Source organism: Cucumis sativus, chromosome 3, assembly GCF_000004075.3.
Source record: "Cucumis sativus cultivar 9930 chromosome 3, Cucumber_9930_V3, whole genome shotgun sequence".
Classification (NCBI taxonomy): Eukaryota; Viridiplantae; Streptophyta; class Magnoliopsida; order Cucurbitales; family Cucurbitaceae; genus Cucumis; species Cucumis sativus.
Genome location: NC_026657.2, coordinates 7,081,083 through 7,107,104, shown reverse-complemented (window position 1 = coordinate 7,107,104; position 26,022 = coordinate 7,081,083). Strand labels below are relative to the sequence as shown.

The 26,022-nt window shown below is 34.9% G+C and overlaps 4 protein-coding genes across 14 annotated transcripts; 2 read left to right on the top strand and 2 right to left on the bottom strand.

The window, feature by feature from the left end:
* Positions 1-5,613: 5,613 nt before the first annotated feature.
* Positions 5,614-8,106, top strand: LOC101213483 (protein CURVATURE THYLAKOID 1A, chloroplastic). The gene is made up of 5 exons (XM_004133780.2): positions 5,614-5,923; positions 7,020-7,117; positions 7,281-7,388; positions 7,540-7,611; positions 7,828-8,106. Exons 1-5 carry the CDS (start codon positions 5,773-5,775, stop codon positions 7,891-7,893), a joined length of 495 nt encoding a protein of 164 aa, XP_004133828.1. The 5' UTR covers positions 5,614-5,772; the 3' UTR covers positions 7,894-8,106.
* A 503-nt stretch (positions 8,107-8,609) lies between these two features.
* LOC101213243 lies at positions 8,610-11,174 on the top strand. Its single transcript, XM_004133779.3, has 2 exons — positions 8,610-9,477; positions 10,800-11,174. The coding sequence occupies exon 1, from the start codon at positions 8,726-8,728 to the stop codon at positions 9,467-9,469; it is 744 nt and encodes a 247-aa protein (XP_004133827.1). The 5' UTR covers positions 8,610-8,725; the 3' UTR covers positions 9,470-9,477; positions 10,800-11,174.
* Positions 11,175-12,127: 953 nt separating this feature from the next.
* LOC101213003 (BTB/POZ domain-containing protein POB1) lies at positions 12,128-16,675 on the bottom strand. Its single transcript, XM_004133778.3, has 6 exons — positions 16,040-16,675; positions 15,201-15,326; positions 14,830-14,951; positions 14,648-14,711; positions 14,260-14,539; positions 12,128-13,353 (listed from the first exon to the last, which is right to left on the bottom strand). Exons 1-6 carry the CDS (start codon positions 16,290-16,292, stop codon positions 12,537-12,539), a joined length of 1,662 nt encoding a protein of 553 aa, XP_004133826.1. The 5' UTR covers positions 16,293-16,675; the 3' UTR covers positions 12,128-12,536.
* Positions 16,676-19,724: 3,049 nt separating this feature from the next.
* On the bottom strand, positions 19,725-24,494 carry LOC101212524 (phosphatidylinositol 4-phosphate 5-kinase 10). Of its 11 annotated transcripts, none has more exons than XM_011652402.2 (10): positions 24,115-24,494; positions 23,231-23,293; positions 22,759-22,915; positions 22,325-22,490; positions 22,035-22,145; positions 21,586-21,773; positions 21,306-21,400; positions 20,948-21,059; positions 20,369-20,656; positions 19,725-20,254 (listed from the first exon to the last, which is right to left on the bottom strand). In XM_011652402.2, exons 3-10 carry the CDS (start codon positions 22,905-22,907, stop codon positions 20,239-20,241), a joined length of 1,125 nt encoding a protein of 374 aa, XP_011650704.1. In that variant the 5' UTR covers positions 22,908-22,915; positions 23,231-23,293; positions 24,115-24,494; the 3' UTR covers positions 19,725-20,238. The 11 variants fall into 11 exon arrangements, with proteins under 11 accessions (XP_011650704.1, XP_011650705.1, XP_011650701.1 ...); XM_011652403.2 differs by having other exon boundaries at positions 24,121-24,494; XM_011652399.2 differs by having other exon boundaries at positions 22,759-22,920; positions 24,115-24,493.
* Positions 24,495-26,022: the final 1,528 nt, after the last annotated feature.

The window sequence follows — 26,022 nt, the reverse complement described above, 5'->3', positions numbered from 1 at the left end:
AAAAAAGGTTTAGAAAACATTATTCGAAAAATAAATAGAATAATTGGTAGACAAACAAATTAATAAATATCGGGTAGACGTCTCGTCACGAATTTTAGCCACAAGAAGCAATTTCTCTTTTAATAATGAGTAGGGGGAATAATTTGTAATATAGAAAAAGTGATGGGGGCAAAAGTGGAAGAGAAGGGAAGGAGGGATGGAAAAGAGAAATGAAGAAAAGAGAAAGGGTAGGAAAGTAATTGTAGTTGAGGAGAAGGGAAAGGAGGGGGGAGAGGGCCTCTCAATCCGACGCGGATAGCAGCAACCCCTGTCTGGCGCACTCTGTCGAGTATCTGGAAAATCTAAAAATCCTGACCGTCCACTCACCACTCTGAATCCTATACGCTTTTCCAAGTCACCTCACAGTCCTCCCACGTATACACCCGGTCCCACATTTATTTTTCATAATTATAAAATTTTATCTTTGACAAACTATTACCATATGCAAGTCAATTTACGTAGGATCACTTTGTTTTTTCTCACCTGAAATTAATTAGTCGATGTTTATATAAGTTGGAAGAATAATATTTTAAGTTTGGATGAGGAGTGGGCAGTTTTTCAATAAATTTAAAATTTGATGAAGAATACAAAATTACTTTCACATAACAGAAAAAACATTATACCAACCTTAAAATGATTAATTAAGAAAGAAAATGGAAATGGGGTTGGGGTTGGGGCCACAGCAATTTACGTCAAAATAATTGGAGCAGTGGAGATGGAGAGGATCGGAGGGTGGGGAGAGCGCCACGGAGAATATGATGCGGAGGAGGGGATCTCCGCCACCCAAGCATGTGTCAGGAAAATGGAACTGAACACGTACTTAGGGGGTGGTCCCCACTGGAAGGAAAAGGGCCGGTTGTACATGGTCCTTGGGTGACGTGTCCCCAGCACAACCACATGGGGCCTACGGTTGCGTAGCCAGCTCACCGTCACGCTCCTCTACCAATATCTTTTTAAAGAAATAAAATTAAAATAATCCCACCCATAGCCCCTCCAACCGCCACGTAAGATGCGTTGCCCATCGCTCATTATTGCACTATGGCCCTCCTTTTATTTCTTCTCCCTGCTTTCAACTTCAAAATTAGAGCAAAAGAATCACAATAATGAAAAAGAAGAGATACCCAGAATCTATGAATAGATATATATACGTACATACATATACATGATCAAATCTACAATAGTTTCGTATTTTAGGATAATAACCTTCACATGAAATAAAAACGTGAATATTGTTTAAAAACTTGCAGTGAATATGCTGATTTAAAAACTCCTTTGATAGATTAAATTGAAACTTATACAAGATATGCTTGAAATAATAAGAATTTAAATTAACCAAGATCTAAATTACATATACGAACATGTTAAAAAAAAAATGAATATTTATATTTTTAGAAACTTCTTTTTCTAAAAGGAAAAAGTTAAAGCTACTGGTTTAACTTTTCAAACACGAATTTTGTAAATAAAAAAGTTAACAAGTTGATAAACAAATAGGAGTTTAAATCTAAAATTGGACTTTACACCCAAAACAATAATAATAATAATCAAAGACCATAGTGTTATCTGTTTATAGCTATGATTTAAAACCGAAAAATATTGATTATTTTTTCTTCAGGTATGTATATATATATACACACTATCGAGATTCTTGAATTTCTAACGATAATTGAGGCTGCCCGTTACGTTGTGTTTGTTGCTTGAGTCAACAAGTTCGAATTCTGGCCTAGAATTTGTCCTCCATGTAAAATAATTATTTAATTTTAAGATTCTTTGATACTGACCACGTTGATTTATATATATAATTGAAAAAAATGATTTTTTTTTCAAGGAATTGTCCAGCAAAATATAATACTTTCAATACTTGGTTATTTTTTAAAATTTTACACACATATAGTCTAATAATTACACTTGTTTTATCAATCGGCTTCTTCCGGGGAGTTACGTATATTTATCAAAACCTAGTTGTTAACGTGACCAATATTGTATTAAATATGCTAGTGAGATGTTTTATATACATAAAAAAAGAACTAGGGTAGAGAGTTAGAGATTTCAACCTATTATCTTGTAAATTATATTACGAAGGTACGAAAGTAAAAGTCACAAGTAAAATAAACAGAATACATTTGAAGGTAAAAAAATATTGGTAGTTTTTCGACTTGTACATTACTAACTATTTATTCATCATGTTAATATATAGGTTCATAGATTCATTAGAATCGAATATTTGAACAAGACAACCATGAAACTAAATTGTTACTAAAACTATTGTTTTTATTTATTTTTTATTGTCAATTTATTAATTTATATAGGTTAATTATTTATTTCTTTGACTTATCAATTCAATAGGATATCGAGCCAAACCTATGAAATGTTTGTCTTATGAATGACCTAAAGTCATAGCCTTTTTCAAATAGGCCCAAAACCATAGTGAATTGTTGTGTCAATTGATCGCATGCGTTAATAATGCAAAAGAAAAGTGCCCAAAATTGTAGGGTCATTTGGATAATTTGAGTTGTTTTCTTCAATTTATTGGAGAGCCCCCTCAGTCTCTCTTTTTTCTTTTTTTTAATAAACTAGTAGTGTATTTCTTATTTCTTTTTACATCTTCGTTTATTTTCTTTATATTTTAACGTTTTTCACTAAAAAAACATTAAAATACACTTTTGTTAAATACTCCAATTTATTTTAAACCAACCTAATTTTTAAATTAAATTCATTCCATACGTATTTTTATTTTTATTTTGTAAATACACATTCTAAACAAGTTGACCAAAAGCTTGAAAACGACTACCAAAATACATATCGCTGAAAGACTAATTTTATTATATATTTTTCAACCACTACCATCCATTTGTTGACAATTCAGTAGCAAATACATTTTCTTTCTTACGAAAAGCATTATAATTCTGACAAACTTCATATAAATGCAAAAAATTTAAAAATAAAAAACCTTGAACTTTTGTCCACAGATTTACAATACCTCGTTTTAGCTATTATATTGCATCGTAATCCCACAAATTCCAAAGAAAAACAGCAGTAAAATTTATGTTAAGTCAAGAATTTAGTCCACAAAAAATTAATTATTAGAGTTTGATAAAACATTCCTAAACTAGGAAGATTTCGTAATCAAAAGGGTTAGCGAACAAATTTGTAACTCAACCAAAATTAAAATAGGATTGGAGTATTGGTTGTTTTGTCACACTTATCTCCAGATCATTGGTCCTTACGTGGCATGGTAGGGCTATGACGCAACGCAGGCGTGGAAAAGCCGAACAAAATTAAAAAAACAAGAATATTAAAGACCGTTGATTGGGGTAGCATAAAATCGACGGGTACGCGTGCTTCACGTAGGCCAGATAAACCAATTTTGTGAGAGAGAGGGAGTGGATCTTACGTGGCAGAAACCTCTTTATTCTGAATATATTTAATTTCCCCTTTTTTCCTCTTTTAATAATTTCAACGGTGAGGCGAATGAGACGAAGCATCTTTACCGACAGTGTGACGTGTCCAACAGACCTTCGGCTCACCTTATGTGGGGCCCAAATTGACGTGGACTCGAAGCAAATGGTTGAGATCGGATTTCATTTACCCTTTTCAATCCCCTTAATTTTGTTTCTTCCTTTTTTTAAAAATAAAATATTATTTGGGATTGCGGGTCAAAATTACGTTTTTTTCCCCTTCTCTTCTCCCGAGAATGCCCCTGATATTAGGAAAGAAAATGACGAATGTAACCCCCCACCTGCCACTTTTGATTCCAGTTCATATTGAGAAGTGGCAGCTATTATTAACCATCTCTGTCTTCCTCCACGTGTAACGTTACAACTACAAAATTTCAAACCCAAGATTAGTGTACAGTACACGTCAGCCTCACCTTCATTCACGCCCATCATATATTTTTTTTTTTATTATAACTATGTTATGATCGTTGATTTCTTTTATTATTATTATTATCTTCTTTTAAACGAGGTGTAATTCATGTGTAAGAGTTGTAAGTTCTAAATCTTATGTCTTTCACTAATTATGTTAATTATTCATTTCCTTGATTTTGTGCCCGATAATATGGTAACCCAAATACGAAACTCCTGTAGACTTTTCATTGATAGTATAGGTTAATTAAGCTACATTAATAAAGCCAATGATATGAATTTAATTAGATGAGAAGGTTAAATACTATAATTATTTCATTGTCTTTTTTATAACTATTTGAATCATACATGTCTGATGTAAACTGGTAAAAAGAAAACTGATGAATGGAAATAGTCGGTGGATGTAAAAGAAACTTAGTTTTGGCCTTGGCATCATGAAGGGTTTGAGTGGCATCACTGTAAGTCCGATCACCTCTTCAACTAAATGAAAGATACCAAGCCAAACCTTAGTTTTCTTTAGAGGATATATGATATCAGTAACATATCTATTTAACGGTTCAAGGGTATCAATAGACCAATAATACGGACTATTTCATCTATTATGTTGAAATTTAGGGGAGTGTTTAGCAACTAACTTAAACATTGGCTCATCTTCCCTGTGTATGTATTTTTTCTTTTTTGGAAAAACGTAGAGTGTTTTTATTTTATTTGATACAATAAATACGACAAGCACGACTATAATGGCTATATACTTGATTATTATTTTGGTATATTTGCACTTTTGTTTAATTATAATTACCCTTCATAAATTGTATTTTTTAATTTATGATAGGGTGGGTTGATGTAGCAGATGAGGCCTTTCATAACTAGCCAACACTTAAATAAATGGGCCGGTCCACTGGGAGACGTCGGCCCAACCTAACTTTTCAAGTGCTCAAATGATGCTTTACCTAATATCTATACCTTCCATTACCTTTGCATATTGGATTAGAATGATAAAATAAAACACACACAGTGGGAGATTGTAGTCTCCTTTACTTTGTTCGTTTATGTATACTTCTTTCTCATTTTGTTTCATCGATATTATTTGGAATCCATTGTTGTTGTATTGTTATTGTTCACTTTCAATGCTCAACTAGATATGAACATAATTTTCACTTTAGATTTGGAACAATAGAAGTTTTTAAGTTTCGTAATACTTGGTTCGTTTTAATCCTAGAACATTTGTTCACCTTCGCTTGTAATAAATTTATATTTAATGTAGATACAAGACTTTTGACAACCTATACTCAAAAAGAGTGAAAAGCAGAAAAAGAGAAATAGAAAAATGAAAGTAGACACTACATCAAGCTAATAAGCAGATCAACAAATACTATCACATTTAAATTCAATGAATGAGATAATCACCAAAACGACATTTTATATTTTACCTTAGAATATAATAATTTGAGAGTTAGAGTTTGAGCAAATTAAGAAGTTAATCAAAGTATAAATAATTATATGGAGTGGGAAAAAAGTATTGGCTAAAATTTCATAAGAAAAGAAAAGAAAAGAAAATAAAAAGGTGTATTGGCTAACAAAAACCCAATTCCATTGGGGGGAAGAAAATTTGAGTCCTCAAAAAAGGATTTCAGATAGGGAACTAACCAATCAAAACGAAGGATGTCTCCACGTGTCGCCACAAGAGGCCATCTTCCCAAAATGTGATCGCGGATAAACAAGCCATTTCTGAGCATAGAAAATGGTGAAATTTAACAAAAAAAATCTCTGCAAAGTCATCACCTACAGCTGCTCTTTGACGGCCACTTGATTCACTATTTCCCTCTCTTTCCGGCGCCGATTCCAGTGTGGTTGAACTTTCTTCGAAGAAATGGCAGCCACGGCCTCCCCTACAGCGGCCACCGCCGTTCTGAGACCTTCTCTGGCTGCTTCTCAACCCACTCGCCTCTCCGTTTTACCGCTCCTTCCCCCTCGATTCGGCTCTCCGTCTTCCTTCTCCACTTCCCTCAAATTCTCGTTAGGTATAATTATCGTAACATTCCGCTGTTTCTCTTTGGGGCATTTCGTCGAACACCTATTAGGAACTGAAAATTGAGGTCTGTTTAATGTCTGAATGTTTTGTTTCCCGCTTTGTTTTGTTTCATTGGGTAGTCTGTTAGTTGCGTTTTAACTGGTTTAGCTTCGTTGCTTGTTTATTCTTCAAATGACTTTTATATGTTTGTGAAGAAAGTTTGCTTGAGAACTGAATTGTATCTATGGAGTCACTGCAAGTTGGGTTTTCAAAATACATTGCGTTGCTATGCTCTACTCGGACCCAGATTGGGGTTTCTCAAAAAATCTTGGGTTAGAAGAGATTGCATTTTTCCTTATGATTTGCCTTCTGTCTAATTAAATTTGGAGACCGGACGGTGAACAGGAGCATAGACTATAAGTCTATATATACCATCATTGTGTTAGTTTGAAAATTGTTAATTGTTGTTCATGTGATTGGAGCCAGAAGTTTATTTAATTTTACAGTTCATTCAGTTCTGCCAACTCAACTGCTAAAAGAGTAGGTGCTTTAAGTCTAGTGGTTAATTCTGCATTATACATTTAGGAATTTGACCATAGCCTTTTTTCTCAGGGGCCTTAGATTTTGAAGAAGCGGATTGTTGTGCTGTGATATAGCATCCAGAAGTTAGATATGAAAAGTTTTTCAAACCGATTTCGGACAATATCTGTAAATATGTTTACTTTCAAGAGAAACCTTGCTATGTGTAAATGTTAGATTAAGATCTTTGATGTGCAAATGCATAGCTTTATACATCCATTAAATATTTTAGATTCGTGTGGCTTTTGAAACTTAGGTTTTAGAGAAATTGTTAGCAACCTGCCCCCCTTTTTTGGATAGAAACTTTCCTTGAGGAGAATCTGCCACATGTTCATAAAAATAATAGTTGGAAACAACGTCTGTTGTTTAGCTGTTCACTTTTCTCTGATAAATTGTCTTCTTTTATTGTGCATTGCTATTTCTGAATTGTGAATTAGGTAAACTTCCACTGGGCACATTAGTTTCTTGATTTTAATCCTTTACGCCTAAAATTTATCGGATTTTCCCGACCTATCATTTGGTGACAGAGTCACGTAGATCGTTTCTGCTTCAAACCCGAGCCTCATCTTCAGAAGAATCATCTGCTGCTGATGCATCTGAGCTCTTCACAGACTTGAAAGAAAAGGTAGAACTACAAGAAACATAGCAAGGCTTGTCATTGTCATAATATTCCGAAAAAGTTGTTGACGTTTGTCTCTTATTTTTCATTATTCATTTTATGGTCTTTCTGTTCGTTATACTGACTCTGAGATGACTCTAAGATATAAATTGATCCTACTGTTTACTAGTGGGATGCCCTTGAGAACAAATCCACAGTACTTCTCTACGGAGGCGGGGCAATTGTTGCAGTTTGGCTTTCTTCAATTCTTGTTGGTGCAATCAACTCTGTTCCATTGGTATATGATTCCATCAAACTCGTGCTTCTCTATTTTTCTATCATCTACATTCACTGATCGGCATCATCATTGCTATTTGATGTTTTCTCTTGTTAACGACACAAAATACTTCTTTCAAATCACACTCACTCTCCATCCATCTTCTCCTCAGCTTCCGAAGATACTGGAGTTGGTAGGGCTTGGATATACAGGGTGGTTCGTGTACCGATATCTACTCTTCAAGGTTAGTTGAAAAGAGAACCGTGCTTTATTTCAAACAAGGTTTTGGATTCCATCAAAACTTAAAATTTTGATGCTTTCTCAAGCTTCTTCACCCTTGATGGAATTAAGGTTTCTATGAGTTCTAAGAAACCATAGAAACCTTAATTCTTGATTGGCTCTGCAACTACATGTCAACTGAAAAAACGTTATTGTTACGTTCTTTTTCCACCTTCGTCAGTCAAGCAGAAAGGAACTAGCTGATGACATTGAAGCATTGAAGAAGAAGATTGCTGGAGCGGAATGAATAAGATGGGTGTAATAGGTCACTATGTTCGACATGCTTAGTTCCTCTTATTATCATTTTGTACTCTATTCTCTTTCGTTTATAAGAGGTAATCTAAATCATGTAATGTGGAATAGGTTTTGCTTTAATCCCTGTAACTCATGTTCCCTTTCATTGTATCATTGTAATAAGATTTGTTAAGTTCATTTATGGGAAACCCCCCCTTTCTCAAAATCTACTTCTTCCTTCATCACAAAATGGTGAAATTTATTTTGAAGTTTTAATTATCCAATCCCCAAAATTTAAGAGCAACGAAAAATTAGTATTTACAAGATAGTCTTATTTGGGTTGTTAATATTTTACCAAAAATTTATTTTTTGGCAAGTTCATAAATTATAAAATGCACATGTTGTTACATAAAGTTTTTCAGAGATATTTGATAGTAAATTGTGGATTCATAGACTTAAAATCTATGTGAACTTAATTTTGTAAAATTTGATAAAATATAAGCTTTTAGGGCAAAAATGGTTACAAATTAGGAAGAGGTAAAATTGGATTTTTCATAAATAAATAAAATATAAATAGTTAAATTGTAAATTAAATAAAAATCGTGGAAAGTATTTACAAATAAAAAAAAAAAGAAATCAAATTTTTTGGATAGTATCATAGAGATTTATTTTTAATTTTTGAAAAGAATTCGACTTAAGAACTCAATTATTAAAAAAAGAAATCGAACCCGTTGGCCGAAAGGGTGTTCATATGGGGCGCGGGGTGTGGTGAGGCTTCTTCAAGAAAAACCCTATTTGATGGTGAAGTTGGTGAGTAAGGGGTTTTAGCTTCCGAGCTTTGAGACATGATCCGTTTCACCAAATTCAAATCTCTCTCCCTATCTGCAGATTCCGGCGCCCACCAATTGCTTCAAAGATGCTGGGTGAGTCGTACTGCCAAAGGCAAATCCAAGATCAAAGCTGGCCAACCGCTGAAGCGCTCCAAAATCACCGTTAAAAAAGGCGGAGCCGCTTCCAAAGGTGGTGATGGTGGTGGAGGAAAGAAAATCCCTCCCGACCAGGAAAAGCTCTATGATCAATGCCTAAATGCTCCTACTCCTCTCCGGTTCTTGAAAGCTAAAGAAAGAGAACGCGAGGCCAAGCGAGAGAAGCTCGGCCTCATCAGCAAAGAGCGCCAACGTGAGATTGATATGATGAAGATGGATAAATCGAAATTGGGGATTTCTGATTCTCCCTCCATTATTGGCACTCCGGGTTTGGATTTGATTTCGCTAGGTTTAGTCGACGCGGATAAGATTCCCAAGTATGAGTTGACAGTGGAAGATGGGCAGCGACTTGCAAAGGAATACAGTCGGGTGTTGATGAAGCAACATCGTGCAAGACGGGCAGCTGAAACGATGCTGTTGAAGATGAAGAGCGAAGCTATTGAAGCATTACCAGATCATTTGAAAGCTGCTGCTTTGGTTCCAGATATGACCCCGTTCCCCGCAGACAGGTTCATGGCGACTTTGACGCCTCCAATCGAAGGGTATGTGGAAAAGATCGATGAAGCAGCGAAGAAGAGTACTGGGAAAGAGAAACTTAGATGATCAGAGAGGTCAGAAATTTCTTTTGCTTGTGTTCTAATTTAATTTCCCCAAACTTATCTAGTAGATTGGTATCTTTTATTCCAGTTGTAGTGATATTTTCAGAGACTGCATTGCTCAAGTATAGGCATATCAAAATGTTGAATCATAATTTGAAGGGTTGAGTCGAAAACTTATCTGTCCTTAGTGATGAGCTAGCTATGGGAAAGAAGATCGATATTTTACCCTTATTTTAAAGCAGTATTCATTTTGGTGGTTATCTTTTGAGTCTTTACCGGTTTAGGAAACAACTTCCAGGATTTAATATAGATTGGAGGAGAGGTTTCTACCTTCTCAACTGAGGAATTGCTGACTCGTGCTTTTCACATTCATATTGGTAAATTTAATGTGCAGTTTTCTCATTATTATAAGGATTTTTGGATTACCTGGCTAAGGAACCAGTTTATCTTCTGGATAAATCCAACCCTGTTTCCCAAGATCTTGGTTCCAAATAGCTGAAGTTGAAAGGGGTTCATCATTCGCAATAATTAGTCGAAAGACATGTTTTATGAATTACCTGGCTAAAGAACCAAATTGTCTTCTAAATAAATCCAACACTGTTCCGTCAAGATCTTGGTATGGAATAGCTCAAGGATTCATTGTAAGGAACGCAAAGTCATGTTTTATTAATTCCACTACTGTTCATGTTTTTGGGAACTCATGTAGAAGTATAATCTGACTCAGATCGTTTCCTTTGCTTCCTACCATTTGCTTCAAAGTTAAACAATTACTAAGGTCCGATTATGACGTTATCTCCTTAAGCTAAAGCAGGAGGCTCTGGCGGTTCAGAAGAATCTTCACTGTCTTCCTCACCGCTACTCGTTCAATTTTTGTTGGTTGTATTTGGTTAAATATCAGAAGACCACTCGAAAAGCAGGCACTTTGCTCAGCTCTGACTGAGACTTCCCAAGTTTTCCACGGTCATCACATCTAAAAGAATCATACAATTTGACATTTTATAGTGCCTTCGATTATCACCGTATGGAGAAAATATTCCCAATATATCCAATAGTCAAACTAAGAGAATATAGTACATTTTACCACGTTGTTCATAAAAATTCGAATGCTTTCTAGATTTCATGGTTATCCATTGTCGTGTTCATACTATATGATATACTAAACCTTTCTTGTCTGATGGTTTATCTTTATTTGCATTGGTTTCTTCTGTTCACTAATATTTCACTCTGGGAATCTAGAGATAGAGAATTATTTGCTCGTTAGGGGTTGATAACTGATGAGATTTCCTATGGTGCAATCACATTGATTATTATTGTTGTTTCTTTGTTTGCATTAGATTACAAGTAGATGAAGCTTGCAGGCTGGAAAAGAAGAGTTCGTAGCAGTTAGAATCTGAAAACCAAAGCTCGTGGTTGCATTTTTTTTAAAAGAAAAGAGCCACGAAGCATTGGATGTGTGGTAACAATAAGATCTCCTGAATTTTTCAAGATTGTAACTTCAAGGCTTTTTCAAGAAAATGCTTGGAGCAACATTATTCCTTTACTGTTATCATTATTATTTATCACTATTTTTGGGGGTTGGTTTTATGTTTTTGGATTGATTTCGATGGGTTTGTGATATTTTTAATTCCAGAGGTTTCTTTTGTCAAATTCAACACCTTTTTCCCCTGTTGAAAAAGAAAATCATTTTCACAACTTTCTAATCATAAATATAAATATATATGAATTGTTCTTTATCTGAAGTGTTTAAAACGTACATGTTTTGTGTTCTCAGACAACAAAATGACATATTTAGGTTAATTGTATGTATGAGTTCGTAATAAGTTCCATTAAAAACTTAAATAGTTTTGAGAGAGCTCATATGAGTTTAGGTTAATTGTATGTGAATGACTTGTTTCTGCGTGCGACTAACCAAACTTGGAGTAAATTTGTCATTTCAACTCTAATTTAATTCAGCATTTAATATTTTAAAATGTGAATTTTATACTTCAAATATTGATTCTAAATTATTAAAAGTATTTATTACTGATTTAGAAAGTCAAACTCCCAAAACCCAAGAGAGAAGGAACTGACGGAGAGGAACGCCAGAAAAAGAAGAAAAGAAAGATCATTGATGACAAGATTCTTAATGGACGAGCAACATCTTTTCATTTTGGAATAAATTTCTTTCGTATACTCTTTATTTCCACCAGAAAATAAGTCTTCCATTGAATTTAGACGAAAAATATGTGGTTGATTCTTGAATTTTGGACCTAGTGTTTCAAGATATTACACACTTCATTTTGGTTTAATAAATTTGAAATACTTCAAACAAATTATTAACTAATTAAATTTCACTATCTTTTTCATCACTTTGAATGTACCATAACAATAAAATCAATTAATCAATTAATGTGAGTATTTAATAAAAAAAACTGAATTAGAAAGATTAAATTGAAACAGAAGTTAAGAACTCAAATTGTAATGTTTTGTAGGACTAAATTAAAACAACAATCTAAACTTAAAACAATATGACATTTTACAATATTTTAATATTTTATTAGTTGTTGATACTGAATGTGAAATTAGGCATGTCAAAGTCAACCACCATCAAATCATGAAGATGAAATGAACATGCTATATATATATATATATTAGTAGTAATAACAAATAACAACAGTAATAGTAATAGTAATAATAATAATAATAATAATAATAATAATAATAATAATAATCACAATATCAATAGATCAATCAAGTTTCTAAGGCTACCAAATACATTTCAAAGATCTAAGGATGCGACAATTCCAGGTTACAAATGTTGATGTTAAGTATGGAGGAGAAGAGTAAAGCAATATCCAGGGAGACTTTTGTATAAAATACTTGAGAGCCAAGTATTAGTAATCAAACAGCTTTACTATTACTTACATCGCCTCCGTCAGAGAAGAGGGGGCGATGTCAAAAGGGGAGTCCCCCAAAGGGGTAAAGAAAGCCATACAAAAATTAGATGGTTAGACGACACACACCTAGACCACAGAGCCCTTGGATACTTTAGAGACAGAACAAATCAAACTTATATTGTGGTCAATGAAAGTTCAGTTCCTGATGGTAAGTTCAGCTCTAAGATGGAGGACTCCATTAATAAAGTAGTGACTGTCTTCCGCCATGAAAGAAGTCCATGGTATTGCAAACAAGTTTCTATACCCAACTGCCTTGCCTCCAGTGAAAGTGTAATTGCCCTTATATTTGCTTACGAACTCCTCCGTTGGCTTTGATCTTGCAGCAAATTCATAGTCAACTGCAAAAGATACCGATCCTTTTTCCTGCATTCCCAAGAAAAGCCCAAAACAATGAAATGAACTTTGCTGATCCATGTTGCAGTGAGCCGAAAGAAAAAAACCTTGTCCACCCAAGTGGAATGCCTGAGAATACACTCTACCCGACGGAAACAAATTTGCACACTCTTCCCGCTTTAGGTCCAGGTATACCACACACTGCTGCCGAGGACGATCAAACTCAACAACCTTGACTGGACGATATTTATAAGCTCTCTCGATAAAGAAACGGCGGTTTGAGGTAGATGCCTCATCAGCAGCTAAAATTCTCTGCCTGTGAGGAGCCTCTGCCTTAAAGAAAAGGGCCTCAAGCACAAGTTTGCAAGCAACATCATGATCGAAGTCATTGCAAGTCAGAACTTTCTTGAGCTTTCGACATGTCATAAAGGGGAATCGAATATATCGAGCAAGTCTAGCTCCTAACACTTCTCGTCTCTCCTCCAACTTTGGATACTGTGTTCTAGCCCACTTCAGGATGAAGTCGTATACTGCATCCTCTGATGCAACTTGAAGATCGTCACTGGAAAGTATTGCTTCCACTCCTGCAAGAGGCAAAGCCATAACCTCATCCTGGAACCTGGTCAAATACCAAATTCGAACAATTAGATTCAAAATCCACAAAACAAACGTTTTTCTAAGCTAAACTTGTTGAAATTGCATAATTGCTGTAGATATCATCACTGGATATTTAAGAAATCTCAATATCACCAGTGCATTCGAACTTTGAAGCGTCTCCTCTGTTTTGGGAGTCTGTTGTTATTTTGCAGGTTCATAATGAAAATCTAAGTGAATTTAGGGCAATTCTCTTGCAAACTAAGACCAACTTTCTTAGTGAGGTGGTATCACCAAAACTCAGAAGTAATTAAAAGACCCCAAAAGAGGACAAAGTATTAGTTGAAAAAAACTGCACTGACCACGAAATCAAGATGCAAATAATTGGAATATTCAAGTCCGTTCATCAAACTTTTAAAAACAAAAGGTGAGACTAAAGGTCCAAAATCTAGCACTACCACTTTGAGAGAACAAGTTAGGGGTACGTATGTAAGATTATTATGATACCAGTACGGTGCATTGTGATAATTAGGTAAAGGATCTTGGTTATAAATAACGTGATTTAGTGCCCTAGGGGTGTGGTTAATTTTGGGGAGAGTTTCCATTGTTGGACTTTGGGAGAGAGAGTCCTCTCGAAGGGCTATGGTTTGTATGGTAAGTTCTCTTGATATTGCAATATGTTGAGTTTTTTTCTTAGATGGTATCCTAATCCTAACAACCACATACTACTAACAATGGAATGTAGTTGACATTTTTCCACAGTTACAATTATGTCAAGAAATATATGTTTTCCTCTAAGGGAACAATGGGCCTGCAAAGTCCCATTCCACCTAACCCTCCACACCATCACCACCACAGGCAAAGGTTGGGGAATAAAAGGTAATGAAAAGTTAGAAGACTAGGTATAACTGGAAAGAATCAGAAAACTTGCTTGGTAATGTCCTTGTAGCGAACAGCAAGATACTGCTTTGCTGCATCTGTCAAAGGTTGGACTGCTTCAGCCATTAAGACACTGGATGGGAGCTCTAGATACAGCAATGCAGACTCAGGTGTCATGGGCAAGTTTCGCAGAAGTCTGCTGCAATACCTCATGCATGAAGCGACTTCAAATTTGTCTGCAGCCATAAGCACATCGAGCAAAGCCGATGCAGTGTTACAAGATAGGGTATTACTATACATAAAATTCAGCAACTCCATTAGTGCAGCTTCCTCTGTTTGATAGAAAGAATAAAACGAAAAATTATAAACAGTGTGGTCACTGGGCCTGTAACAAATAAAAGGACATACAGAGAAAAGATGATAAAAAATTGTATGTTTACCCGAGGCAGTAATTCGTAAGGTCACATTCCGCTGTTCAGACTCCCTCATCCCATTAGAGAATAGCTAGACAGGAAATTATTTCTTAGATAAGAGAAGAAATTATAGAAGACAGTCACTACAAAAATATAACAGCAAAAGAAACTAGATATTTTGAATCGTATAAATACATATTTGCTTTTACCTTATAGAAAAAAGGACTTTTGGCAGCCAAAATTGGGGAGCTGATGTGCAGTGTTTTAACTTTAATAACAGTCGAGCAATCCATCCCCCAGCTTGATTCGTCGCCATTTGCAGCTTCATCACCTGCAGTACATGAAAATTTGAAGACATCTTATTCTTGTAATCTAATGATTTTATATTGCATGTCAACTCCATTTTGATGATCCTCATTTTGTTTAGAGTAAGTTACATAATACAAAGAAAACTTTCATAAACACTTAATACACGTAAAACATGCGGTTGCAGAAGAAAAAAAATTCAAGAAAACATATTTGCAATTAGGAGACCAAAATAACAGCAATAAGTTGGCCTCCTCAGCTGGATTGTCTATACCTGAATGTAACTCTTCTATCATTTGAGCAGGTTCATCGTCTAGATTGTCACAAGGTATGGCGTCGTCCATATCAGGTTGGCTTCCATTTAAAACTTGCTCCTCAGGGCATCCGTTTAGATCAACAACTGCAAACAAAGTTTATTATAAAGATTAAAGAAAACAAGTGCACAGGGAATACGCATAAAAGGCCATGTTATACAACAATAATTGAAATTACAGTGTAATTCACCAATATCCACGTCCAATTAATGACAATGTAATATAAAACTAATAGTATGTCTGATGTCTACAGAGCTAAACATGCTCAATAACGAAACTTGCTTGGTCACAGGCCAGTTCTATCAAAACAACAGAATAACAAACAAGAGCAACTACTATGAGGCAAACAATAGTTTCATTTTCATATATTGAAAACAAACATAATATTATGAAAACTCAAATTATTTAGGTTCATTGTATGCGAAAATCATATAATGAAGAAGTTATAAAAAACATTCGTTGACGATGTAAATCATTCATTGCTGTGGCAGCCTTTCTCTATCCACACACCCGTCAAAATGTAAAATCCAACGTCGTGAGCTCTAATAATTTCAATAAAACAACATTAACAACTAGCAACCTTAGGTCCCCCATCATTTTTCCCCCCGATCATTATGAAATTTCACCTCCTGATTATCTCCCCCCGACCCCCCCAGGGGGGACCTAATATATCTTCAATAAATTAAAGACTTCAATGATTCCAGGTTTTCTCTTTTTCATGAACACGAACGAGCCAAACAAAGGGAAATCCATGGGAGGGAAATCAAAAGAGGAAAATGAAAAGAAAAGATTTTTTTACCGTTATCCTTCTTGCAATCCTCTCTCCTTCTCTTCCGTCTGGCCCAATCGAGGATGCTAGTACATCCAACAGAATCGGGACGGGACTCAGGCGGTTCCCCCATAATCTCAATCCGTAGCAAACGATCAGAGAAATTACTATCGTTAAAAGCGAAACCGAAATCAGCGTCGGATGATGAAGCGCAAGAGGCACGAGAATAATCAGAATCCATCCCGGCGGTGGGGTCAAAAATATCAGAGTTCAAATCCTTCATCTTTCTCCCACCTCCCACTGAACCCCCAAGAACCAACAGAAAGGGAAAAAGAAAAAGAAAACCCTAAATCTACAAAATCAAACAAAAAAGAATTGGAAGGCCTAAAAAAATGGAAAAACGCTACATTTCAGTTTGAAGGAGGATAGTGAGAAATGGATTGAGGCCTTGGCAATGGAGAAACGTTGGGGGAGAGAGAGGGAGAATATTTTGAGAGAGAGAGAGCGAGAGAGAAGCAGAAGAAGTAAAAGCGGTAAGGAAGGCGCCCTTTGAAGAAGAAGAAGATGAAGAAGAAGATGAAGAAGAAGAAAGGTAATAAAATCGTTCGTTAGCAATTTGTTTGGTTACTTGGGAATAAGAGGGAGGGAGCGCGCCCCTAACAACTTCCCCACCCTAAAGTGGATTGGATTTATCAATCTCTCAATGACCTGTCCCTAACACACTTCTCCCCTCCCCCTCCCCCTCCCCCTCCCACACTATTACTCCTTTTTACTTCTCCCCTTAACTATTATTATTAATTCCTTCTTTCACTATTTCATTTCATGCTTTACCTCACCATATTAACATTAAAAATACACCAGATATATGTTTTTACCACAAGCTCAATAATATTCTTTTGTTAAAAAAAAAAATTTAGCATCGTATATATTATTCTACTAAAAAAATAAACAAATAATTAAGTTGAAAAACGGGTCGTGCGGCCCAAACTCATGATGGCTCAGCCCAAGTCCATTGGTACGATCTGGTGGGACATACTCATGCAGGCAGGCTAGGCCCAAGTTAAGCCCATAATGATTATTATTATTATTATTATTATCTTCTTCTTCTTCTTCTTTTTACCAAAGTTTGCTGATTCTTTTGTCATAGGGTTTAATTGGTAGACATTAAAAGAAGTAATCCAACTTTAACAGAAATACATGTAATTTACTACCAAACTTCTTGTTTGGGCGTAAATGTCAATATGAATATGAATAATATAAGATTTCATTATTGTTCTTCTGTTTTCTTTTCTTATTATTTCGTGGACCCACATTTTTCTTTTTTCTTTCTTTTACCAACTTTCCATCATATATCAATTTTATTTACAAACCATATCAATATTTGTAATCTATATCGATATCAAATTGTATTGTCTTATTAAATAACATACTAGTAGATTTTGTTTAAAAATTGTTGGTTTATAAATATGTTTAATTTGAAAATGGTGTATTTTTCTTCTTTTTTATCTTTTTTTTAAGCGTTTTCTAAATTGAAATTTGAATTACTATATTGTTTTTTTTTATTTATATCATGTATTGTCTTGATTTTGACACGCATATGCATACATGCATACATGCAAACTACAGTTGTATCAATTTTTAGTAAGTAGTGTGTCATTCTGTTTGAAACTGAGTATAATTATAACTGATACGTGTAAAACACACACGCACATGCATAATGCAGTTACATCAATTTTTAGTAAGTAAAATCTTGTTTCATTTATAATTGAGGATCATTACAATGGATGCATGTAAACTCATTACAATGGAGATAATTTTGATTACAAATGACAAGTGTTTGAATCTCCATATTTAACTCGCAGGTAAGACCTGAAAGTCAATTATAACTGAGACAATTTTAATTACAAATGACAGATGTTCGAATCTCCATATTTGACTCACATGTAAGACATGAGAGTCAATTACAAATGACAGGTGTTTGAATCTCCACATTTTATTCTCAACTAAGATCTCTCTGTCTCTCTCATTCTCACACACACAATACAGTTACATCAATTTTAGTAAGTAGAATCTCATTCCATTTGTAACAGAGGATCATTACAACTGTGACAATTTTGATTACGTGTTTGAATCTCCATATTCAACTCTCACGTAAGACCCTCTCCCTCTCCCTCTCCCTCTCTTGTTCTTTATCTCACAAATTTGATTCACCTCCTCTCTCAAACCAACCATGTTTCTTTTGCACATTATTAAATGAGCTATTTTGAAAAAACAAAAACTCAAATATAACTCAATGGAAATTCAATAGTTGAGTTCATAGTTTTCATCTTAGAATAGATGTTGATGGTATATATGTTACTATCTATATACAATAGAGTTTTTCTAGAAATAAGATATTTGCATCATCTTCGGCAAGCCAAGCCAATAGATCAAGTCAGGAAATTTTGCTAGCCATTAACCAAACACAAAGCTTCAACCTTCGCCCAATGCTCATCTCCAACCATATCTTGTGATCAATTGGTGTGACGAAAACATCGCACCTCCACCACAAAGAGCTAACCGTAAACCGCAAACCCTCTTCCATGACAATCTTCACATCAACCTACACAATTGATTGTTTAAAGAGAAGTGTTCACATCAACAAAAATTATCAACAATTATTTATTGTTAAAGAGAAACAATTAAATGAGTACATTTCACTTTGGTCTTTCATAAATTATAATCAATTTATTTTGAAAAACAACAATAACATTTAACGTTTTCGAACAATCCAACCATTACGACAACGTTTCTAAAAGCAATAATTTCAAAGAGCAAAAGAGAAAAACAATAAATTATATTAAGACACGTATATCGTGACTGACCAACGACAAATTCATTAAAATTTGATCGTTGTCTCTTTTTTATCATACAAAACACTATCGATAAATACAAATCGTAACGAACTCTAATAAAGCGTGAGAAACAAAAAGAAATCATCATCCAATATTTACTATTGTGGGGAGTAGGGTAATAAATCTACCATAAAAGATTGGCTTTTTAAATAATCTTCCAGCATTAGAAACATTATAGTAAATTGAGATGGAAACAATAATGATAGATAAAGAAGAAAAAAGAAAGAGAAAAGAGAGGGTTATTAAGAGGAGCTCCCTTCAATCCAATAAAGGAAAAGAGAAGGTTAGAACAGCTCCGAGCGCATGCAAACCTTTGGAAGGTGCGGCGGCCATGGTGGCAGAGCGGCACCCCATAGGTATTCATGAACTCGCAGCACTTCCTTTCACCTTCTTCCCACCCTCTCTTTGAATCGAAGGGAGCTCCATCGCTGCCCTGTCTCACCTCCTCCACCGTCGTCTCAATCGGTGGAGGCAATGCATATAAACTCACTCACAGAAACACCCTTTATATAGGGAAGTAAGAATGAAGCGGTGTTAACTATTAATGGAGACGGGTAAGGCGAATCTGGGAAATGGATCTTCTCTTTAAAAGAGAAACAGAAAGAAAGAAAGAAACAGAGAAAAGAGAGAGATCTCGGATCTGTGTGTTTTATGGAAATTACAGAGTCAATGGTGGGGTAGAAGGCAGCAAGGCACCTTATTTACAAATTTCCATTTCTGGAGAAGCCTTTTTTTTTTGCAACGGTTAGAATTTTATTTTGTGTAGAAACAGCTAGTTTTGATCAAGCAGTATTGCTAAGAAACAGATTCAAACGTGGTTATAGAAAATTTGAAAATGTGAGCACTGGTTTTCACATTTCCCACTGCTGCTTGATTTTTTCCCTTATAAAGAACAAATGGCGTTTTTCTCCTTCTCTAACTTCTTCTATAATTTTTTTTTTTCAGTTCATATTTCATCCAATTCATTTGCTCCTCGTGTCATAAGTACACTTCCTGATAGAATGAATTCAAAACAAGGCCAATAGAGCCATAAAGTTAAGAAATCTCAGGCAAACAACACAAACAGTTTAAATGTTTTACTATAACTCTAGTATGAATCAAAAGATAACACGCCTGAGCCATTTCTATTAACCTCTCTGAGTCATCCTGAAACAATGGAGCTCCAACTTTTTCATATTCAGCTGCAATGTATCTGTCTCTGCTAACAATCTCTTCTACAACCTGACCCTCAACGCCTTCCTATACGTTATGACTTGCAAATCATGATGTGGGCAAGGAACAAACATAGCTTATTGTTGATTTCTCCCCCACTGGGTTGACTTGACTTGATATGGATCAAAACTCAAAATTCCTGTAAATGATCATATAAGATGGATGTTGATTCCCAAAGCCACTGTTTAAGAATGAATATGGATTGTCCAGTTTCCTTTAGAACAAGTAAATGAACAATGGTAAAGAGACTCACCAGTTTTTATTTGATTCTCTCGCTAGAAACACTTTGGCAAGAAAATCCTGGAAGCGAGAAGAATACACTTTGGGATTCACGGCTGAGATTGACTTTGAATCATACTGTATCGATTTGTAAGCATGCTCGAGCCGCTTTATAACATTATAGTTCTGGAAAATGTCTATTATTCCGAAGTATAGCAATACATTGTAGCACTCAGGCACCCTGACCCTGCTTGGTGATGAAACAATCCCCATTTCGTTCCTTGGCGTCCTGACTGCACTAGCAGGAAGCTTTGCACCAAACCTGATACCAAAGTATGCAACACATTTGTCAGTTAAAATACTGTTTTTTTTCCATAATTCGTCTGTGGGAAGTATTTGATCTGTGGGATAAACAGAGAACTATTGGCATGTATCATACATTTAAACTAGAAAGCAGACCATAAGTAGTTCAAAATAAGCCGTTCTGGCTAAAATTCAGTTCAGCTGTTGTGTTCATATTCACCAAATAAGTCATATTAATAGAAACAAGCTGGTTTTTCCTATTAAATATAGTTCAGAATGACCTGAAGAACCAAAGATTGATGGTGGATACCTGCCATTATGTTTAAGAATGTCAGCGACAGTCAAGTCTGCATTATCATGAACTGGACCGGTCCTCGTTCCTGAAACAGAGTTTCTCCTGTCTAATAAGCCTGAATGGAATCCTGAAAAGTCATGTTCAGCATACAATTTATTCTTTCAGAGTATGCTACACAAATGATGATTTAGCAGAATTCAGACCGCCTTATATAACAAGTGTATATTACGATCACTAATATAAATTTAATAACCTATAGTTACTTCAGATGTAGATGTCACAAGAAAAAGGAGAAAAAGGAAAAAAAGGAGTTCCAAATATTAGTATGTGAATTGAATTGAACAAACTTCTGATAGATAAGGGAGAGAAATACCTTGACGCGAGGAAGCATCTATATGTACACCAAGCAAAAGACTGTAGTCCATGATGCCCTCAGCCTCCAAAAACTCACAATCATACTTGAGTTGCCTGAAAAGGAAAACAAAAGTGGAAGAAGAACACTCTTACAACTATGCCGCAGGCACAGATAGGGGATAGAAAAGTGTTGAGAAGATAGCTTTCCACAGCGAAAGCTGACTTCTTTTGGATGAATTTTCATGAAAATGAGAAATCATCCTAAAGCATTTTAAAAAGTACTGGAGTAATGGACTTACGTCAATATCTTGTTACGGAGTGATGGTTCCAGGTAGAAATAGAAATCAAGATCTATATCCTTATATACTATCTCCTCATGGACTATCACCTTATTGAAATTTCGACCTCTTGACGAGCCTTTGAGATCATATCGTCTATGCAAGTGCAAATCTGATTGCAATACATTTGACATGACTGCAAAGTAAACCTGTGAAAACACAAACCAATTAAACAAGTGAATTTTAAAATTCACGTAAAAAGGGTAATCAAAATCACGTTCTCAATTCTCCATTTACTCTGAATAATCATTCAGAAAGTATCACACTATGCTTTAGTTCAAATGAAAGCTAGAGCTTTTGGAAATAGGGTCTTTCAGAATATTGAAAATTACACACATAGTCTCCATACACATATTTTTAGGAGTAAAGTTTTCAAAACAATAAGATACTAAGGTTACTGAAATTTTCACCTTAATACCTCCAATTGGTCTCACTACGTGAAGTCCATATAACGTAGTCAACAAAGAAAACCCATGTTTTTTAAGATGTCGATAGTATTTTGGAAGCATCTCCCTGAGAACCTGAGATCACGGTTTGAGCTAAAATAAGTCTCAATGCACGCACTAATTCAATATATAGAGTAGAAAGTTTCAGAGGGAAAAGCATCTTTTTCAGGTATAAATTTCTGGTTGGGAAACTTGAATTCTATTTATCTGTAAAGGAAGCAGTCGTTCTTGAATAAGCATGGGGATAATCTTACCTTGACTTCAGATTTTCGCAGAGTTTTAATCACAAATCGGTCGTCATTTGACAGAAATATCACGTTGCCAATTCTTCCCGGCGAAGAAACCTCTCTTAGGGTCTCATCACCACAAATAGACAACATATAGTCAGCATAGTCTATTTTCTCTAGCTCTAGTATGTTTCTGAATCAAAAAGGAACAGAAAATAGAAATTGTCAGAGTTCAAGTTCGTCTAGCTTTAAGATTGCTGGGTTTTGTAAAAATTTTAGACGTTAAGGGGATGGGTTCACAGAATATAGATAGCTCTTGATTAGTTGCCTCCAATGAAACTAATGACTATTTTCCCCTTTTCCAAAAGAAAATTAGTTTCAAACAAAGCCAGTTTGAAACAATTCCATTTGCCTTTTCCCCCCATCTTAAAATAGCTACTAAGTTTTCGAGGGAGGAGAACCTGAAAACTGCAGGACAATAGTCTTTCCATTCGAAGTCAGTATATGAGCCTTGAGGAAGTCGTATATTATTCTTCTTTGTATATTGAATCCAATTATTTTTAGTGGCTTTGAAGTCCTGTGGTGAGAGTTCCCCTCTCCCCATTGCCATGAACTATCCTGCACTGCAACAGAGAAACCTTATTCAAGGACAAACAATTGCAACAGAAACTTTGATATGATTCACAAACTAACCACTCATAAGCAGTCCAAATAATATCGAAAAAAAAGTCCTTGGTCAAGCACAGGGATTGTGATATTAAACAAAATTTCCCAGTTGAGAATCTTTCTAAAGCCTATAATGATTAAAATAATCGGAAATGGTGTTCAATATTGCTCCTTGGGTTATATAGATTAGCTTGGTTTGCAATAAGAATTGCAATCAAGCTTATAGTGTCTTAAAATATCCCATCCCTGTAAAGCAATTATACGAACCGGATCAATGCTCAAATTCCCTCGCTTAATCCTGTAATCGTTGAATTCGCAGCTTGATTATAACTAGAATCAGCCAAAAAAAGAAAAAAAAAAAAAAAGAAAAAAAGAAAAAAAAGAACCAATGTCAAATGTCAGAGTTAGTGACAAATCCTTCGCACTCCAGAATCGTCACAAAAGCCATACTAGAGGACAAAGGTAAATTCATATACAAATACAGGGTAAAAAACGATAGTCATTTTCTATTTTGCATATAACCCAGATAGGATCACAACCTCAAACACTAAAATCACATAACAAAACATCAGGTTAATGATTTTGCCTTCTCCCATGGCATCTATCTCAGTTTAGCTCTTTTGTCCTTTACGATATTTACAAGTACTTGTGGCCTAAAAGAAGCCTTACTCAGATTTAACCAGCTATCTTTCAAAAGCTGAGATTATCTTATCTCCAACTATTTTATTATAAGCATCAGAAATTCTGGGTCATCTTATGCAAGGTTATTTTCTCAAAATGTGGGCCATCATAGCCAGAAAAGCTCTGGGGGCCTCTTCATTGCTGCCCCCAAACTGCTCTGATGTACTCGGAAGCGTTACAGAGTTATAGGACCCCAAGGTAAAATTACAAACAGAAGTAAAAAAAAAAAAAAAAACACCCAGATTCATTAAGGGTCTGAGAAACCCAGATTACCCCAAACAAGAAGCATGTGAAAGAAAAAACAAAAATGTAAATCAAGCAAACCCCATTTGAGAAATTTAAGCAGTTGAATTCTACAACAACAACAACAAAAAAAGAAAAAAAAGAAAAGAAAAGCAAACAGGCAATAAATGAAGCGGAGAAAAAAGAGACAGAGACAGAATACAGAATGATGAAAAGGAAAGAATTACCTTTACCTTTGTCAGATGAAGAATGGGTTGATGGATGGAGAAAATAAGGGTGCCATGGAAGGGAAGGAAGAGATAAAAGAAGAAAATGAGAGAGAGGGAGAGAGGAATAATGTTGGGTTTTGTTGAAATGGTTAGAAGGGTTTGATTGAGGGGATTTGGGAATGGAATGAACGAAGGGTGTGTCAGAAATGGAGGTTAGAGGCGATTGAATTGCAGGGGAAATACAGTTTTTGGCGCCACATTTAGTTGTGGCATTTTCTAACCAACTCTCCTATTTTAGGGAACCCTACACTAAATCAAATCTCCATTGCCAAGGTGCCTTCCTTTGTCCTGTCCCCCTCCCCTTTAAGTACATTCTTAGCTACCTCACTCCCATTTCTCATTTCCTTTTTACTCTCACCTATATTCTTCACCAAAATAAAGTTTCCAAACCTTCAAATTCCATATAATTGAATTGAAAAAAGCAATATACAATATGGTTTCTAATACAATCTAGATTTTGATTTTATCTTTCCACATTCAAACCCATACTATTTCCTCTTCATTCAATATTGGTTTAAGTTGTTTGGATCTAAGTAATTTAAAATAATTTGTTGGAGAGAGAGTTAGTGGTTGTTAACATACTATTATTTTGTTGACATATTTAGATATGTCTTTATATGAATTCGGTTCCATTGCCTATCAATAAAATCTAACCTTTGAATTAAAAATGGTTTGTAAGGGGTATGTTCCATGTTCACATATGTTTACAATATCATGACTTAATATTATTTAACTTGATGTTAACATATGTATATGTGTGGAAATAACTAAGTTTTTATGTGTTGAAGATAAGATTGATAGTTTTAAAAGATTAAGCACCAAATTAAAAGAAAAAAAAGAGAAGTATGGGATTTTCTTTATATATATATAATATATATATATTTAGATAAAGCTCAACACACAGAACATACCAAGTAATTGACACATATATTTATTAAGAAAATTTGTTTTTAGGGTTAATTGCTGGTTAGAATTTTGGTTTATAACGAAAAGAATAACAAGAATGGACAAATGGGAAGAACAAAACTCAAAACAAGAAAAACAAAATTTAATTAAATAAAGAAAGGTAACAATCTCATAAGAAAAAAAGTTAAAAGTAGATGACAATTCGACAAACGTTCCATATGATGATGTAAATACACGCACAAGAGACAATATCAACACATTATAGATTTTTCGAAAAACAAAGTTGGTTTTCTCCTTTCCTAAAAAATTTATGACTTTCATGTGAATTAAGGATCTTGCTAACGTTGTTGGTTGGTGCTTTGGATTTAGCATGTATTTGTTGTCGTTGTGGCCCTCTCGTGGACTCAACCTTTGATCCCTTTCTTTTAGTTATTTTTCGATTGATTTATATTCATTGGCGTTGGCATGACTAGTAAATCCAAACCGCAACCTTTCCTTTCAAAACACACATTTTCCTATGCCTACTTCCGTTACCCTTTGAATTGGGACTGCTTATAGGTAAATAACAAAAAGGTCATATCATACAAATACATAAATATAATATGAAGTAAAGAGTCTCTTTCAAAAGGGATTAAAACTTGGCCATGTACACAAAATAAAGTTGGTAAAAAGAAGAAAAAACAAGTTAAAAAACGATCATATTCGAGCCCATCTAAAGAGCACTCTACAAAGCTTAATAGATCGATATACCAAAAAGTTCTTCCATTAAGAAAACTTGAAAAGAAAAACCCACTAAAGTTAAATTTAATTTATTAGAGCAATAGATCAACTAATTAAAAATATGAATATTAAGAAGGGTCCTTTCATAACATAAACTTTCTATCCTTTGCTGTACCTACTGCTGCTTCAGTATTTTAAGAGCCTTTTAAAGTTACCTGCCATTGTTTTGGAAGGCTGGGA

Excerpts from the sequence above, each read along its gene's own strand:
- LOC101213483 (XM_004133780.2), top strand. The coding sequence starts at position 5,773 with ATGGCAGCCACGGCCTCCCCTACAGCGGCCACCGCCGTTCTGAGACCT. Across the intron at positions 5,924-7,019 it reads TTCCCTCAAATTCTCGTTAG|AGTCACGTAGATCGTTTCTG; the intron begins GTATAATTATCG and ends ATTTGGTGACAG. Across the intron at positions 7,612-7,827 it reads ACCGATATCTACTCTTCAAG|TCAAGCAGAAAGGAACTAGC; the intron begins GTTAGTTGAAAA and ends CACCTTCGTCAG.
- LOC101213243 (XM_004133779.3), top strand. The coding sequence starts at position 8,726 with ATGATCCGTTTCACCAAATTCAAATCTCTCTCCCTATCTGCAGATTCC.
- LOC101213003 (XM_004133778.3), bottom strand. The coding sequence starts at position 16,292 with ATGAAGGATTTGAACTCTGATATTTTTGACCCCACCGCCGGGATGGAT. Across the intron at positions 15,327-16,039 it reads GGATTGCAAGAAGGATAACG|TTGTTGATCTAAACGGATGC; the intron begins GTAAAAAAATCT and ends CTTTGTTTGCAG. Across the intron at positions 14,712-14,829 it reads AAAGTCCTTTTTTCTATAAG|CTATTCTCTAATGGGATGAG; the intron begins GTAAAAGCAAAT and ends TTTCCTGTCTAG.
- LOC101212524 (XM_011652402.2), bottom strand. The coding sequence starts at position 22,907 with ATGGCAATGGGGAGAGGGGAACTCTCACCACAGGACTTCAAAGCCACT. Across the intron at positions 22,491-22,758 it reads TATTGTCCTGCAGTTTTCAG|AAACATACTAGAGCTAGAGA; the intron begins GTTCTCCTCCCT and ends TTTTTGATTCAG. Across the intron at positions 21,401-21,585 it reads CTCCGTAACAAGATATTGAC|GCAACTCAAGTATGATTGTG; the intron begins GTAAGTCCATTA and ends TTTCCTTTTCAG.